Raw genomic sequence first — 17,366 nt, 5'->3', positions numbered from 1 at the left:
AAAACGACGATATAGAATATATGTAGAAAAATTAACTATTTATACTATATATATATATATAGTATATATACTAGACATATCATAAATAGCAATTATATAAACGTAAAAATATTGAGTCAGCAAAGCCACTCCTTTACGCTAGATGGCGACACCCGCTCTGGATGCCAGTTTGAAGAACAGTCGCCAGAGGCGGATTGTTTCCTTCTTACGAGACATTTATAGCGGGATTAATTAGCTACAAATCACAGGTAATCTAAACCTCGTTTTTTGAATCTTTACTGAGACTGAAATAGTGACTGACCAATCCTGCCATTTGCCCTGCATCAGTCGCGCTGGCCTGTGTATGATGTCGATGCTGCTGGACTGTTGACATGTTGAACAAGCACATGCGATGCGATGCGGACCTTTGAATGATCGCCGATGCAGTATATTACACACATTCACGCGGCACGTCTAACACAACAGGTCGAAACATATAGTTATCACACTGCCGTTCACTGACAGCCTCAATTGCATGACTTGAAGTTGAAGACTTGTTACCGAAAGGCTGTTTTTCACCAGTTGTTTTGTCAGAAATTAACTGTATACCGAAGTTCACTTGTTGTACCTTGTAACGGACTTGTTGACTATCTTAATCCATGAGTCTGGTGTTTGCTCACGTTATGACTCATGAGGTTAGATTGTTATCTGGAATTGATAGAGCTTTAGATATTCATATTTTATTCATTCACTACAAGGCATGTTGATCCTTATGTTATGTAACTCCTGGTTTCTTGCTTTTGCACCAATAATCTCTTGGAAAAGCGAAGAGATTGTACTCTAAATAGGATGAAGTAAGAGCCACACAGCTTTCAGATCATGTCTAGGAGTAAGGCATTTGTGTCAAACTGAGTTGTTGATGGATGTTTATGTGATGTCACCTACAGGGGCTTTGCTGCGGGACAGGTGTTCAAAATGGCTGACAACCAGGTGATTCTGCAGTTCCGCTTTGCCACATTCGGTGACTCCATGTTGCAGAAGATGAATCTCCTGCGTCACCAGAAACGCTTCTGTGACGTGGTGGTCTGTATAAACCAGCTGGAGGTCCCTGGTCACAAAGTGGTGTTCGCTGCCGGCTCGTCTTTCCTCAGGGACCAGTTCATTCTTCAGCAGAGCTCCAAAGAGGTCCGTATTTCCATGATCCAGGAGGCCAAGATAGGCCGCCAGCTGCTGCTCTCCTGCTACACCGGTCAGTTGGAGTTCCCCGAGCTGGAATTGGTCCATTACCTGACTGTGGCCAGCTTCCTCCAAATGGACCACATTGTGGAACAGTGCACTCAGGCCCTCAGTAAGTTCATCAAGCCACAGCCACAGCGCAAGCTGGAGATGGACTTGGAGATGAGGGGCGAGAGTGGAGATGAGGACTTACCTTCCCAGGTGTTGAGAAAACAAGATCAGTCACCGGTGGAGCCGGTGCATCAGGACATGGAGGAGGTGGAGGAGGTGGAAGAGGAGGACGAGGCCGAGTTGATAGAGGACAACAGTGGGGATGAAATCATAATGGAGCCCAAACCCCCCGTGCAGGTGTCCGGTGCTTACTCTCGACATGGCACGCGGGAGAACCATGTGGATATTGTGAAAGTGGAGTCGGATACAGCAGAGAACTCCATCAGCAGCCACTTCTCCACGAGCCCGGCTGCGCCCCTCTGCTCCCCTGAGCCTCAGCACTCCCTCATCAACTCCACAGTGGACGTGGCGGGCCGTGGCCCTGAGGTGGCCGCCTCCCCGGCCTCCGCCAGCTACCTGCCCGCCTCGGCGCCGGTCTACCCCTCTGTTGAGAAGCATGCTGGCTACCAGAGGAGCTACGATAAGCCCCCCCACTGGTACCACCAGTGTCCCAAGTGTGCCAGAGTGTTCCGGCAGCTGGAGAATTACGCCAACCACTTGAAGATGCACAAACTGTTCATGTGCCTCTTGTGTGGCAAGACCTTCACGCAGAAGGGAAACCTGCACAGGCACATGCGCGTCCACGCCGGCATCAAACCGTTCCAGTGCAAAATCTGTGGGAAGACCTTCACTCAGAAGTGCTCTTTGTTGGATCACCTGAACCTACACAGCGGAGACAAGCCCCACCGCTGCAACTACTGCGACATGGTGTTCGCTCACAAGCCGGTGCTCCGGAAGCATCTCAAGCAGATTCACGGGAAGAACAGCTTCGACAACGCGAACGAGGGCAGCCTGCATGACGGCGTGGCCGATGAGTACGAAGCCTGTGGACATTTCTATTCAGCCGTGAACCCCGCCAGCTCTGACTTCCCCTCCAGTTTAAGACATTGTAAAGATGATTCCGTGTAAGAGTAAGGCCTACACATAGACCACATTGATCTCATCTCACTATTTGGATGTCTATATCACCAGTGTTTCTTAACCTTGTCAATTCCAGTGTCATAAATCTAAAAATGTAAGGTTTCCTACCTTAATATTCAGATTTCATTAGTACATAATCTGTACTATATAACTTCACAGAAAAACATTATATTATTATAAAATCTGCTCAGTCACCGCACAAACCAACATTCCCATCGTATAACGTAGCACGGATGAAAAGAGCCTAAGAAGTGAACGTCTCTGGTGTAGTCTGCTGCATTGAGCTCTGAGTAGGAAGTAGACAGTCCTTTCTTATTCACTACTTATTGACTATTGTAGCTGTAGAATTGCATTTGTGACTCTGTTAGTCACTACATTCATCATTTCCTCTGTAGCTTAATGCAGAGTGTTGTTGGTGTATTTGTATTGTACTTGAATAACCAACACTGAAACTTAAAAGTATTGTTTTATTGATAAAACTACACGTGTAATATAATTGTACATTGTGATAGTACACAGTAGCAGTTTTTAAATCAGTGCACTTGATCCTGGGGACAGTTACAGCAGTTTTACTGACTGATCACATGTGGACTGCAGAAGCATCTATTTACACATTTCAAATCGAATTGTTGTTGAATAAATGTGGGACAAAGTGATGTCACTTGTCTTTGTGGAAATGTCTGAAAATCCAAAGCGTTTTTTTTCCAATATTAGTTCCATTGCTGTATCTTTTGCAATCCCATCATGCATGCTGCTAAAATGGTTGTGTATATTTCAAATATATAACTGTTTCAGTACAGGTATTTGGCTCGTGACGTTGCCTGGTTTTCCATATTTTAAATGAAATATTTTCATAAAGGCACCATATTTTAATTGGTCAGGTCATTTTTAATGCACTTCCATTCCTATATGAGGAGTCAAATATTAGTTTCACCACATCCTATTAATATGTTGAGGTTTTTTTTTTTTACTTGGCTGGCAGGTCGCATGCTTCTGGAAAAAAGAATCTTTGTTAGTCCATAGTCACTGTAAAAACTATAAAGTACAATTTAATCCTGCTTCACAGATGAATTATAATGACATCAGTGACTTAACAGTGATAAATAAAATATTGACTAATAAGATTGTGAACAATAAAAGCATTTACTTTCAAACAAGATGGCGAAATAAATAATTACTGAACAACTTTGACTCTAGTAAATAAAAATGAAAAATTCAAATAATGTTTTTATCCCTTTTAAATAGTTACGGACATGAGAGGCGAATATACGCAAACAAACGCTGACGCGTCAGAACGCCGGTGAGTCACCGCGTACGCAGAACACAACAGAAGATTCGCTGGCGACACCTGGTGGCCAAAGTCAGCCAACTTCCCGATCCGCACAAACCTCCTCCAACTCTTCCCGGGGGATCCCGAGGCGTTCCCTGGCCAGACCGGAGACATAATCTCTCCAGCGAGTCCTGGGTCTCCCCCGGGGTCTCCTCCCGGTAGGACATGCCTGGAACATCTCCCCAGGGAGGCGTCCAGGGGGCATCCGGATCAGATGCCCGAGCCACCTCAGCTGGTTCCTCTGGATGTGGAGGAGCAGCGGCACCACCCCGAGCTCCTCCCGGATGACCGAACTCCTCACCCTATCTCTAAGGGTGCGCCCAGCCACCCTGCGGAGGAAACTCATCTCAGCCGCTTGTATCCGCGATCTCATCCTTTCGGTCATGACCCAAAGCTCATGATTATATATATATATATATATATATAACAATCCTATTTTGTATGAAAGAGAGTGTTTGTGTGTTTTTTTCCTGAATGGTTTCGTCTGTGACTCCTAACAGACTTGAGCTCTCTTCACAGTCAGTTTGACATTCAGGCTGAGCAGGACTTTTTGGTTTTAAGATCTGGTTTAACCAATGATGTTTGAATGGGCTCGCTCACAGAGCAACGCTGGAAGAATGAGAGTGTGTTTGAATGGACTTTCTTCACCTGCGTCCCTTGATCTGACCCATTTTAATGATTTATCCAATCTTCACAGCCTCAGAGGTGGACAGCCACTTCTGTTTACTTTCCTGGTGACTCTGAAAACCACTGTCCTCTGATATATTCTACCTGATTGATAACTAATAATTCGCTAATGATTAATTGTATTTTCTCCTTTTTAAACTCCATCTGAGTGAAAGGAGACCAAGATTTAATAAGTTAAATAAATGCAGATTATTAAAGCCTTTCATGATACCTGATGTCTGAATGAGGAAATTGCTAAAGCCATCACTGGTTGATGAAACACAGTCAATCGGTGTGTGTGAGTGTTGACCTGGCGATATTGGGAGCGAGCGGCTCCTCTGCAGGGGGAACAGCTGACCGGAAGCTGGAGCACTTTCACCGGAACCGAGGAGCAGAGTCAGTGTTTTTTTTTCTTGTTGCTAGTGCGCTGAGGTAATGGCGGCGTCTCGTCGCTCATCGCAGCAGCAGCAGCAACAAAACACATTACAGTCTCCGCCAAGAAGCAGCTCCCTCTCCGGAGCTCCGCCGGCCGCGCCGCCGATGGCTCTGCTCACCTCGGCCGTCGGGCCTCCGGAGATCACCGAGCGCGAGTGCAGCGGGGGGACCGAGCCAGCGCTGGCCTCGCCGGACCTCCCAGCCCCGGCCCTGGCGAGCAGCGCCAGCTCCACCACCTCCACCTCCAGCCCCGGCTCCGGCGCCAGCAGTCCCGCGGATGCCATCGGCGGCATCGGCGGCGCCTTCAGGGAGCTGTTCGAGGCTTGTCGGAACGGAGACGTTTCCAGAGTGAAGAGACTTGTGGACTCGGTGAACGTGAACGCGAAGGACATGGCTGGTCGGAAATCGACTCCCCTTCACTTCGCTGCGGGTAACGAGCTAAGCTAACGCCGCATTTCTTCGGAACCTGGTGTGGCGTTATCGCGTCTAGACACGAAAACAACCTCTGGCCAAATCGTTAGACCCGATAGTGATTTATCTATAGTATACAACTCTCCCACGTTGGTCTATTTTTATGCGAAACGTCAGTGTTGATAGCGGAGCTGAGCCAACCTGCTAACGTGACGCGACCCCCCGATCTAACTAACAGACCAGGCTTGGTTCTCCAAACAACACGCGCTGTAGTCATTAAAAAAAGAATTAAATAGCATTTTAATGATTGTTTTAGAGTCCTGCAAGGATGTTATCAACCGGGTGTTTACATTTGACGTCATCAGTCTCGGATACATGCACACATCAGAACTAACATGTTTCACTTCTATGAAAAAGATCATTCTTTTGCGCTAGAGTTCTGTATAATAATAATAGCATTCTGCAGTCCTGTAGTGAGCATGTTTTTCTTTTTTATGATTAACGTATCGTTTAATGAAGCACATTTTGTTGCTACTATTGTTTACGTGACAAATAAACATAGCTTGGAATCTTCACGCGCATCGTTCCAAGAACAATGTCTCCAGCTCTTAATTCACCATAAATCATCAAGTCAACACTCTAGTGAGCTGCATGTACTTCAAAATGTAGTTTTCTCTATTGACCCACACTTCACTGCCTTCAGGCTGAAGTACATGAATATTTAACTGGGGCAGGATCATCCCCATTATCGAATGACATTGTAAATGAACCAAAAGTAAATAGTGAACCTTTATTTAACTTCTCACCGTCTTCCTCACGATGCTTTTTCTCCCTTCAAGATCGGAAGCTTCACTGTAGTCGTTCCAGTGTTAATTCCTTCTCGCCTGTTTAAGCATGAATTTGGCTGAAGGTCCTGTCAGGCTGCATGTCCTCTGGATGTCAGGTAAATCTAGTAAGTCAAACTTTTCTTTTTTTTCATCCAGGATTTGGCAGAAAAGATGTGGTGGAGCATCTTCTGCAGACCGGTGCCAATGTTCACGCCCGAGATGACGGAGGTCTCATCCCTCTTCACAACGCCTGCTCCTTCGGCCACGCAGAGGTGGTGAGCCTCCTCCTGTGCCAGGGGGCAGACCCGAATGCCAGAGACAACTGGAACTACACTCCGCTGCATGAGGCTGCCATTAAGGGCAAGATAGACGTGTGCATTGGTAAGACTCAACCTCGGCGCACTTTGAATTCAGTCCTTGTCTCTGCATCACAGTTGGATCTTGGCTGCTTGAGAAAGGAGAATGAATGAAGTGTTTTAGAAGATCATTTAGAAGATTAGAACATCATCTGCTATTTTGAAAATCATTCATTTTGCAACACCCATGTGACCGAGCTTTAAATATCCTTTTCTGTCGCCAGTTTTGCTCCAGCACGGTGCGGATCCGAACATCCGCAACACTGATGGGAAATCGGCTCTAGATCTGGCTGATCCTTCAGCCAAGGCTGTGCTCACTGGTGAGTGACGATCTGCTCTGTCTGATCTTTCCAATACGGTTCTCGCTGCAGTTTGAGGTTTCACTAAAGATTGACCGATCACTTATGTTCTCCCAATGATCCTGACTTGCAACTGCTGCTAGTTATTTGATTTGGAATTCTTCACAATATTAGTCACCTGTGAGTCACACGGAGCTAGGTTACACAGTTACTCTCCTCAGATCATGTAATATGACTGGTGTCTTGGATTAGGATTACGGATATGTAGCGGGTGGATGATCTAATCCAGTGTTCCATTTGCTCCAGGTGAATACAAGAAGGATGAGCTTCTGGAGGCAGCAAGGTGAGTGTTGCTGGACGTTCCAGATGCTATGTCTTTGATTTGAAGTGGGATTATTTTGACTGACGCTTCTTCTTAACTGTGACCTCAGGAGCGGAAATGAGGATAAACTGATGGCTCTGCTGACCCCGTTAAACGTTAACTGCCATGCCAGCGACGGCCGCAAGGTAAACCCGCGCAGCACACTCGCACGCCGCCCCAGTTCCTTTTCATTTTGAGCAGGTGAACCGTTCCTCGCCACCGTTGAGGGCTTTAAATGACTTTTTTCTGTACTGTAACAGTGTGGCCTTGACAACCTCAGCGACTGTGGAATATGATGTAGCTGCTCTGGAGACAATAAGACTGTCAGTCATGGAAGGCTCCCGCCTTTGTTAGACTGACTTGACCTGACAGCCGTTGCTCTGCAACACTTCACACGTTACATCACACGTTTTTCTTTTTTTGTCTTCCCTTATGCGCGTTAAAGAGCTGTTAGTCAAAGGGGATCTTCATTGATATTGTTAATATTCAATCATGCAAATGTTACCGTTAACAATCTTTTGAAACTAAGTAATGTATTTGCAGATTTTCAACCACTTTTGCCATCCAGACAGACAAAAAGTTAGTTTTTTTTCTCAAACACCAAAGCAATAATAAATCTTCCAGACAGGAAATGAGTAAACAATATGCCGCACCACAGTTGAAATATTTATGCGATCATTTCAACCAGCCATTAGCTTAATCTGATGGGGTGGGCCTGACTGAGTGTTCTGACTGATCTGAGATGGTGAGGTTGTCAAACCGTCCCTCTGACTCAGGATCTATTTAGTTAAACAAGTTCTTGCTGTGCTTAGTGGAGCTGACGTCTCAGGTCGTCTCCACTCGTTCGTTGTTAGCACACCGTGTCTTATTGCAAGGTTGAGCAGGAAAGAGCTGGACTGTGGTGCTCAGTAGAGCCATTACCACAGTCGTGCCAATAAGTTTGGCCACCCTCTCTCTCGAGTGTTGCTGTCAGTTGCTGCTGGGAGAAAAGCGAAGAGGCAATAATAGCAAGCAAAATCTGGCTTTAGGGATCGGGTATTTATTTTTATAACATTCAGCCAGTTATTTATTTTCCTTCTTAACTTCAGGATTTAAATAAGTGTTTTATGTTTTCCTCCTTTTTTTAACTCTTCACGGGTGAGGAAATAGTTTGCCCAACAGAATTAAACATCAAACCAAACTGACGTGTAGATGAACATTGAAGCCGTCACATATGCAAGTGCACAGCATTGCCACAGTAATCCACAGTATCACTGTTGAGGTGCAAGGTCAACGGCCACATAAGACTAATGTTATCCCTCTGTATTAAATATCAAATCAAAGTTAAACTCAAACTAAAGAGTGATTACAATGTCCTCTTTCATCAGTGGACAAAAGCACATTTTAGTTGCTTCTTCGTTTCTCAACATTTTAATTGTTGTTTTTACAAACAGTAACTACTTGCATTATGAAGTTTGTGTGGAGGAGAGCCGACTCCCACTGACATAGATGCTCCACTGGCGCTGGTGCCACAGAGACTTTGACACTCGGACAGATGAACCTCGGTGGTTCATGGTCGGGGGGCGACGGCGACTTGTGTGTCACTAGTGTGAGCGCGGAGGAAAGAAAGAAATAATGTCAACACCAACTGCCATTTTGTAATTTTATTTTTCGTTTTGTTTTCCGTGTGACTCTGGCCACTTTTCTCGATCAGTCTACATCCCAAAAAATGCTGGTAAGTTGATCTTGATAACAGCCACTTGATTGATGCACTGATGTGATTCAAATTTTTATTTTAATCCATTGTTTTTTTTAATTTAATTTTATCATTTGACCAATAAGCTGGCTGTCACATGTTAATTGCACATTGTGGACCTGGGTGTTCGGGTCACTCATGTATCCTGCCCTGATGCTCCTCTGTGTGTGGATGTGTGTCTGTGGCATGTGAGTGTGTTGGGTTGGTGTCATGATAAAGACTTCATCTTTCTCCCATCTGGAGATACTCGAGCGTCCACTGCTTGCTTCCGTTTCTCACCTCTCCACTCACCCACACTTGAGTCATCTGATTTGGTTGCTTCATTTCCCCCACCGAGCTCATGGTTTGACGGTCACTCATGCATGGAGGCCTCTGCCTGCCTGTCAGCATCATGGCCAGCAGATCAGGCGCCTGTGCCCTCTCACATTCAGTGGCAGTCATGAATGAACATGATGACGTTGTGCTTTGTCGCCCCACCGCAGTGACTCTGCTTGTTTCATCCCACGCTTCTCTTAACCATCACTGCATGGAAATTTATTGAAAATGATTTGTTGTAAAAATGACAGTTCTCCTTTTTAAAATGTTATTAACAGCTTTGCTTATTTAATTTTTTTTTTTAATTTTTGGCTCCAAGATATTTGACCTTTTATCGGCCTGTGTTGATGCTTCAGCACTGCGACAGTGGCTTTGTTGCATGCTCTTATGGTTGGGATTCGATTGCATCAGGTCAAAGAGTAGTTTAGCTCATGAGCTTCTAAAGTACATGTGAAATTCATGGTAGCGACTTTGACTCATCTTCGTGACAAACATTTTAAGAACGGCCTCCAGAGACTGTCGAAGTGTTAACTTTTCTCAGGACAAATGAGCTGGTGAAACGAGCCATGGCCCGTGAAATAACACACCGCATTGTAAACCACTAGTAAAACGTCGCGCGAGTATTAGTGTGATGAAAAACACTGCCATTCTAACTAGTTATTCTGGTAGAATACAGTATTTTTATATTTGGTTATATGTGTGTGTGTTCAAGTGCAGGGTTCTTCCCTGTGCTTTGGCAGTGAAGGGGGGGCTTTCAAAACATAGGGTTGCAATAGCTGTAGATAAATAGATTTCAGATGTGATGCCACAAGACAACTTTTTGCAGTGATGCCAAAATGAAAAAGATGCGACATTAGAAAGTGAGAGATTAGGTTAAATATTTCCTGAATATTACTTTCTTGAATGACAAAAAACTTTTGTTAGTGACCAATCTTTCTGAAAAAGTGAATCATGGGATGTGAGTCTTTGAAGTGAAGAACAAGGCCAAATGGCTTGTGTTTTTTTCAGGGCTGGGATTCGATTTAAAAGATTAATCTAATTTGTTAGACAATTTGTGATTCATTAATCTCAATTAGTTTCAGTTTAAGAATATTTGCCACAAGAAGCCACATGTTTCAATTGGAATGAATATGAACAAAATATTATCAGTTTGACAGTAGCACAATGAATCCCGATGGTGGCTACGCTCAAGTTTTTATATCACCTTATTGAAACTTTTATTATCTAAAGGGTGCGTTTGTACAAGCAGATTCCACTGTCGTAGAAATTCCAGACAATATCAGTGATTTCTCCCGAATAATACGATTTGCTAAGGAAAATATGTGGAGTGTAGACGCCAGGGCGATGCCATCGACACCCAACTCTGCTGCCTGTGAAGCGCTGGTCATCAAACCCCCAAATAGTCTGCACTGAATGGCTTTTCAATCCCTGCTCTCAATGGTCGCGATCTTATCAGATGGACTTCCTGTGTCCCGCTCTAGTCACCTGACATACTCATTGTGGGACTCCCCTCAATCGACACCATGATAATCATCTGCTGCTCACCGAGCCGCACAATCACGCCGCTTCTGGCTCTAATCTGCCGCTTGGCTCCCACGGCCCCCACCCGCCCCCCGCGCCAGCGTCTTGGTCTCACCAAGGCCTAACCACAGTCCCTGTCTTGCAGTCCACGCCGCTCCACCTGGCCGCCGGCTACAACCGCGTGCGAATAGTTCAGCTGCTGCTGCAGCATGGAGCCGACGTCCACGCCAAGGATAAGGGGTGAGATATGGTCCTCGGAGGAGGAGGAGGAGGAGGAGGAGGTGAGCTGCTGGGGATGTGCTGTTGACTGTGTCCCTTCTGCAGTGGCCTGGTCCCGCTTCATAACGCCTGCTCCTACGGACACTTCGAGGTCACAGAGCTTCTGCTGAAAGTGAGTCTCCCTCTTATTCTTTAACTCTAAAGAAATACTGAATTATGATGCGACGGTGTTGATGCTGTGGGTTTGACACTGTATGAGGATCTGTTGCTGTGAAGTCAGGAAACTGTAAGGGAGTTGGATGGACAAAAATCGCCAAATCTCCACTTCGAGGACCAACCTGTTAATGCACTTAAATATTTTTTCCTGGGTAAAATGTAGTCGGCTTAACAAGACACAAATGAGTACTTTATGATGATGAGTTACTGATATACTATGATATAATAATATAATAATAATAATATCAATAAGTCGTTCTTTAATGGTAATAAATCTTCCTGAAACCAAAGTGTGAGGTTTTTTATGGTCAGTTCTGTATTTGATAAAATGTTGGAAGTGAGTGCTCCAGATTTTCTCATCAGATTCATCCATTAACCAAAGAAGTATGGACAGATTTATCGATTATTATAGAAGCAGTTGCAGTCTGTTCTTTTCTACACATCTTTCCCCTCAATATCTCATGAGTGAGTAGCATTTTGAGGGTCTTAAACTGCGACTTGTCTCTTACCATTGACAGGACGTGTATCCTGTTCTCTTCCAACTGGCTTCTGTGCTATCTATCTATTCCAGATTCATTTATCTGTCAGATCAGTGATTCTTAAGAGGCTCTGGTTCTCATCCTCTGGATACCATTGGAGTGGCCTCCAATTTGTTCCAGTTTTCAAGCTTAAGAATTTGGTGTTTCATCTGCTGCCGTGTGTTTATTTTTCAGGTGGCCCGGACCATATCTCTCACTCTTCCTGGAGCCGATGTCAATAACATTCTGTGCTCTTCTTCCTGCAGCATGGTGCGTGTGTCAACGCCATGGACCTGTGGCAGTTCACCCCCCTCCATGAGGCGGCGTCCAAAAACCGGGTGGAGGTTTGCTCCCTGCTGCTGAGCCACGGCGCCGACCCGACTCTGCTCAATTGTCACAGCAAAAGTGCGGTGGACATGGCTCCGACTCCTGAGCTGAAGGAGAGACTCACCTGTGAGTTTGTGAGGTTGAGGTCAGCAAGTCCAGATGGTGAGCCTGTCTTCTTCTTCTTCTTCTCAGATGAATTCAAAGGTCATTCGCTGCTTCAAGCAGCCCGAGAGGCTGATATGGCCAAAGTGAAGAAGACCCTGGCTCTGGAAGTCATCAGCTTCAAACACCCTCAGACCAATGAGACCGCTCTGGTCAGAACGCCGCGCCGACACTTGAGTTCCCTCAGTGTTTAGCAGATGTTAACCTGTCTCCTGCCGTGTGTTCCAGCACTGCGCCGTGGCCTCCCCCCACCCCAAGAGGAAGCAGGTGACGGAGCTGCTGCTGCGTAAAGGTGCCAACATCAATGAGAAGAACAAAGAGTGAGTCTGACACAAAGTGACCGCATCAATACGAGTCGTGTCTTCAAGATTGGTACATATCGGGGATGCTTCGAGCGATCGGTCACCGATCATGATCGGCCGATATCAGAGTGATCTGTGAATGCCAATCACTACCCGTCATTGCCGATCGCAACAACCGATCACCGGCGCTCTGATGAAGCCAGTTGTCCTCTTGACAGAATGGTTGCTGCATTCTGCAGATATCAAGAGGAGAGGTGTGAAGACGTATGTCTGCTCTGTTTTCCAGCTTCATGACTCCGCTGCACGTGGCTGCTGAGCGAGCTCACAATGACATCCTGGAGGTGCTGCAGAAGCACGGAGCCAAGGTCATTTTCTCTTCACTTGTCTGTATCACGTGAGGCGGCCGGGAGTGCTGACCCTCTGACCTCTGACCTCAGGTGAATGCAGTGGACACGCTGGGCCAGACCGCCCTGCACCGAGCGGCACTGGCAGGTCACATCCAGACCTGCAAGCTGCTGCTCAGCTACGGCGCCGACCCGTCCATAGTGTCTCTGCAGGGATTCACCGCAGCTCAGATGGGCAATGAAGCAGTGCAGCAGATTCTCAACGGTATTTACTGACTCGTCTGACATTATTGCAACATGTGGTTTTTTAATCGTTTAAATATATTTAGCATCTCCTTTGGGGTTTTTTTCTTCATCAGAAAATGTTCCCACCCGCAACTCAGACGTCGACTACAGGTTTCTGGAGGCAGCCAAGGCTGGAGATCTGGACACCGTGCAGGTAAGTTCCATGGCTGCCCATGTGGAAACCTCTCACCGTCCAATTTATAGCTACATCTGAGGGTAAACTACACGAGTTGACTGCATCCTGAAGTGTATTTATGGAGTGATGAAACACTTGGTTTGACTCATCCGTCGTCTGTGTCTGTCAGCAACTGTGCACCCCTCAGAACGTGAACTGCAGAGACCTGGAGGGTCGCCACTCCACGCCGCTGCACTTTGCTGCAGGTTACAACCGCGTGGCCGTGGTGGAGTACCTGCTGCACCACGGAGCAGATGTCCACGCTAAAGACAAAGGGTGAGGGCTTGTCGTCTCCGCCGCCCAGGCGTTTCCTCATTCCTCTTTCCTCCTCCAGCGGCCTCGTTCCTCTCCACAACGCCTGTTCCTACGGTCACTACGAAGTAGCTGAGCTGCTGGTCAGACACGGAGCTTCGGTGAACGTGGCCGACCTGTGGAAGTTCACGCCACTTCATGAGGCCGCCGCCAAAGGCAAATACGAAATCTGCAAGCTGCTTCTCAAGGTGAGGACGTGACCAGCGACAGTGAGGAGGAAGGGTCTCAACTGTCCCACCCGTCTTGCAGCATGGAGCAGATCCGTCTAAGAAGAACCGCGACGGCAACATGCCGCTGGACATGGTGAAGGACGGGGACACCGACATCCAGGACCTGCTGAGGGGCGACGCTGCTCTGCTGGACGCCGCAAAGAAAGGCTGCCTGGCTCGAGTGCAGAAACTCTGCTCCCCAGAGAACATCAACTGCAGGGACACACAGGGCCGAAACTCCACGCCGCTCCACCTGGCAGGTAGGTGTTCTGCTGACGTGTGAGGGATGAGTGAGGTCACCCTCCCTGTGTCCGTGTCCTCCTCAGCGGGCTACAACAACCTGGAGGTGGCTGAGTATTTGCTGGAGCACGGCGCGGACGTCAACGCCCAGGACAAGGGGGGGCTGATACCCCTGCACAACGCTGCCTCCTACGGGGTAAAGAGCCCACTCACACGCTCAGTTCGGCTCCTGCTCTGTGTGGGACTAAAGACTCTTCCCTCTGGCAGCACGTGGACATCGCAGCTCTGCTGATCAAGTACAACACCTGTGTGAACGCGACAGACAAGTGGGCCTTCACTCCGCTTCACGAGGCGGCTCAGAAGGGCCGGACGCAGCTCTGCGCTCTGCTGCTGGCTCACGGAGCCGACCCCACCATGAAGAACCAGGAGGGCCAGACCGCGCTGGACCTGGCCACGGTAAGCACCGCCCGCTCAGCCAGGCTCAAGGCCGCGTCTCGCGACTTCAGTTCTGGAATATTCTGCCTTCAGGCCGACGACATCCGGGCGCTGCTGATGGACGCCATGCCTCCAGACGCCCTGCCCACTTGCTTCAAGCCCCAGGCCACCGTGGTCAGCGCCTCCGTCATCTCGCCGGCCTCCACGCCGTCGTGCCTCTCGGCCGCCAGCAGCATAGACAATCTGGCCGGGCCGCTCACGGAGCTCGCCGCTGCTGCTGCCGCCGCGTCCGCTTCCTCTGGAGTTGCTGATGGAGCAGCAGGCGCCGACCGTAAAGAAGGAGAACGTAGGTCCTGGGGTGGGATCTGTGGGTTTGGGACCAGAGTTGTTTGACATCACCGGCTTTGTTTTGTCTCAGTCGCCATGTTGGACATGAACATCAGTCAGTTCCTGAAGAGTCTGGGTCTGGAGCACCTGAGGGACATCTTCGAGAGGGAGCAGGTGAGCGGCGCTCGCAGTGGTCACGGCGCATGGAGGAGCGGCGTTCACCTCGCTCTGATGTCTGGTTCCAGATCACGCTGGACGTCCTGGCTGACATGGGCCACGAGGAGCTGAAGGAGATCGGGATTAACGCCTACGGCCACAGACACAAGCTGATCAAGGGCATCGAGAGGCTGTTGGGCGGCCAGCAAGGTCAGCTGACCTCTGCAGGGTCACGCTCGGTGGCTCGCTCCAGCTTCACATGCCTGCCTCTTGTTTCAGGGGCCAACCCGTACCTGACATTCCACTGCGCCAACCAGGGCACCGTCCTGATCGACCTGGCCCCGGACGACAAGGAGTACCAGTCCGTTGAGGAGGAGGTGGGTCCTGCTGGTCTGACGGGGACTCGTGACTTGTTTGGAGTGAGAGTCGCTTCACCACTGTGATCCTCCGCCTCAGATGCAGAGCACCATCAGGGAGCACCGAGACGGAGGCAACGCCGGCGGAGTGTTCAGCCGATACAACATCATCAAGGTGCGAAGCCAGCTGGTGCATCACCGGCCCGGCCCGGCACGGTCCGGTCAGGTAACCATGGAATCCTTTTACAGATCCAGAAGGTGGTGAACAAGAAGCTGAGGGAGAGATACACACATCGGCAGAAGGAGATCGCGGATGAGAACCACAACCACCACAACGAACGCATGCTGTTCCACGGTAAACCCACTGTGGCAGTTCTGGGTCAGACGGGCCGACGACCCATAAGCTAGGTTTCATCAAACAGTGTCCTGGTTTTCAGGCCACCAGGTGGCGCTGTCTGCTGTGAAATGTTTGGACTTAAACAACTGGTCAAGAAACCTCACATGGTTTCTAAACCAAGAGCGCCATCTGGTGGCCCTCGGCCGCCGTTTCACCCACCCTGCAGTATTTCACGTCCCCGGAACCGCTTGGACACGAGACTGAGTACAGTCGTTTGCCATCCTCAGGTTCTCCCTTCATCAACGCCATCATCCACAAAGGCTTTGACGAGCGACACGCCTACATCGGCGGAATGTTCGGCGCCGGAATCTACTTTGCCGAGAACTCATCCAAGAGCAACCAGTACGTGTACGGCATCGGCGGAGGAACAGGCTGCCCGACGCACAAAGACCGCTCCTGTTACCTGTGTCACAGGTGAGCTGGTGTGGGGGGGGGGGTGAAGATGCTCATCCACCACCTCACTCCTCTCCTCCTCCTCCTCACTTGCAGACAAATGCTGTTCTGCCGAGTCACCCTGGGCAAGTCCTTCCTGCAGTTCAGCGCCATGAAGATGGCTCACGCGCCGCCGGGTCACCACTCTGTGATCGGGCGGCCCAGCGTCAACGGCCTGGCCTACGCCGAGTACGTCATCTACCGAGGAGAGCAGGTGCGTAGCTGTGCAGTGGCCGGTGCCGGAGCGCTGTCTGACCCTCCCCTGTCGCCCCCTGCAGGCCTTCCCAGAGTACCTCATCACCTACCAGATCCTCAAACCGGAGAGTGTGGCACAGTCGGCCGCCGGTGCCGAGCAGAAGTCGTAGTCGCTCGCCGCTCCGCGTGGAATCCTTCGAGCATCAGACACATTTCCAGTTTCCATGGTGACCAGTGCTTCATGAGCAGATATGCTGTAAAATAATCGACTCGTGGTTTTGACCCGTCACTTCTCACTCTAGTGCATCGGCTGCATGTTAGGACAGAAGCATGTTAGGCCCAATAGCGTGTGTGGGTTCAGTATCCTGCCCCCCCAACCCCACCCCTTCCACCTGGAGGTTTCCTGTAGAGATGTTAGGGATTTGACATTAACACTGCACCTCATTTTTTGTTTTTATTTTTTGGTCCATGTGACTTTGCAGTCCAGACATGCACACCCCCCCGTTTACAGTCCCCCCCCCCAACCCTGGCCACCACCACCGCTTCACTGGTTACATTGTGACACTACCCGAACTAGCGTTAGCATTAGCGGCTGTCAACGGTCCCGAACTCTCAGAAAGGTCAAGCGCAATGTCAGGCGTCCCAGTCAGTCGCCACCGCACATCACCGCGTCAAACGTATCAGGAGTGGCGCCGCGTCGGATCGTGACGATTCAGAAACGGCCCCCCACCCCCTGCACCACTCCGCCGCCAGCGTCTTCACACGGACATAAGGATTTGCACTTTTACATAGAAACCTATTTAAGTTATTTTGAATTTAAATTGCAAATTTTTGGGAAAAAATATTTGTACAGTTTGTGTAAATGGTTGTGTATAACTGTTGTCATTGAGTTGACCTTCAAATGACATGGAGTTTGCTTTCATGCCTTCTTCTCCCCAAGTTTTTTCAATAAATGTCCCATAACGTTTTTTCCCCTCATTTCATTTCTTGAAGTTGAACCCCACCACTGTTGAAATTGGAATAAGAAACGAAGAAACAGTAAAGAAAACAGACACATTTTATCTTGCTTCTAAAATGATTTGAATCTTCCGACAGCACTTGTCTGCAGAGGAATGACTATATGCTGGGAGGAAACCAGAGCACCCAGTGCAACATAA

The 17,366-nt window shown here is 48.5% G+C and overlaps 2 protein-coding genes across 3 annotated transcripts; both read left to right on the top strand.

Annotated features, from left to right (window-relative positions):
• Positions 1-164: 164 nt before the first annotated feature.
• On the top strand, positions 165-3,013 carry zbtb26 (zinc finger and BTB domain containing 26). Its single transcript, XM_053871191.1, has 2 exons — positions 165-248; positions 927-3,013. Exon 2 carries the CDS (start codon positions 955-957, stop codon positions 2,332-2,334), a length of 1,380 nt encoding a protein of 459 aa, XP_053727166.1. The 5' UTR covers positions 165-248; positions 927-954; the 3' UTR covers positions 2,335-3,013.
• Positions 3,014-4,726: 1,713 nt separating this feature from the next.
• Positions 4,727-17,178, top strand: tnksb (tankyrase, TRF1-interacting ankyrin-related ADP-ribose polymerase b). 2 transcript variants are annotated; one of them, XM_053870545.1, is made up of 28 exons: positions 4,727-5,207; positions 6,172-6,396; positions 6,596-6,691; positions 6,977-7,013; positions 7,102-7,177; positions 8,725-8,745; positions 10,748-10,842; positions 10,927-10,993; positions 11,822-12,008; positions 12,075-12,196; positions 12,273-12,364; positions 12,633-12,711; positions 12,784-12,955; positions 13,050-13,129; positions 13,281-13,426; positions 13,485-13,650; positions 13,712-13,931; positions 13,998-14,107; positions 14,179-14,367; positions 14,440-14,692; positions 14,765-14,847; positions 14,919-15,039; positions 15,109-15,206; positions 15,286-15,360; positions 15,435-15,540; positions 15,810-15,996; positions 16,072-16,228; positions 16,293-17,178. In XM_053870545.1, the coding sequence occupies exons 1-28, from the start codon at positions 4,778-4,780 to the stop codon at positions 16,377-16,379; spliced, it is 3,777 nt and encodes a 1,258-aa protein (XP_053726520.1). In that variant the 5' UTR covers positions 4,727-4,777; the 3' UTR covers positions 16,380-17,178. The 2 variants fall into 2 exon arrangements, with proteins under 2 accessions (XP_053726520.1, XP_053726521.1); XM_053870546.1 differs by lacking the exon at positions 8,725-8,745.
• The last annotated feature ends 188 nt before the right edge of the window (positions 17,179-17,366 follow it).

Source organism: Synchiropus splendidus, chromosome 7 (assembly GCF_027744825.2).
Source record: "Synchiropus splendidus isolate RoL2022-P1 chromosome 7, RoL_Sspl_1.0, whole genome shotgun sequence".
Taxonomy (NCBI): domain Eukaryota; kingdom Metazoa; phylum Chordata; class Actinopteri; order Syngnathiformes; family Callionymidae; genus Synchiropus; species Synchiropus splendidus.
Note: the sequence above shows the minus strand (reverse complement) of the source record. Positions and strands in the feature narration are given on the sequence as shown.

What these genes read in the sequence shown, in the direction of transcription:
- zbtb26 (XM_053871191.1), top strand. Translation starts at nt 955, where the DNA reads ATGGCTGACAACCAGGTGATTCTGCAGTTCCGCTTTGCCACATTCGGT.
- tnksb (XM_053870545.1), top strand. Translation starts at nt 4,778, where the DNA reads ATGGCGGCGTCTCGTCGCTCATCGCAGCAGCAGCAGCAACAAAACACA. An exon ending in AGTGCAGCAGATTCTCAACG is followed by an intron (nt 12,956 to 13,049) that starts GTATTTACTGAC and finishes TTTCTTCATCAG; the next exon opens with AAAATGTTCCCACCCGCAAC. An exon ending in CGAACGCATGCTGTTCCACG is followed by an intron (nt 15,541 to 15,809) that starts GTAAACCCACTG and finishes TGCCATCCTCAG; the next exon opens with GTTCTCCCTTCATCAACGCC.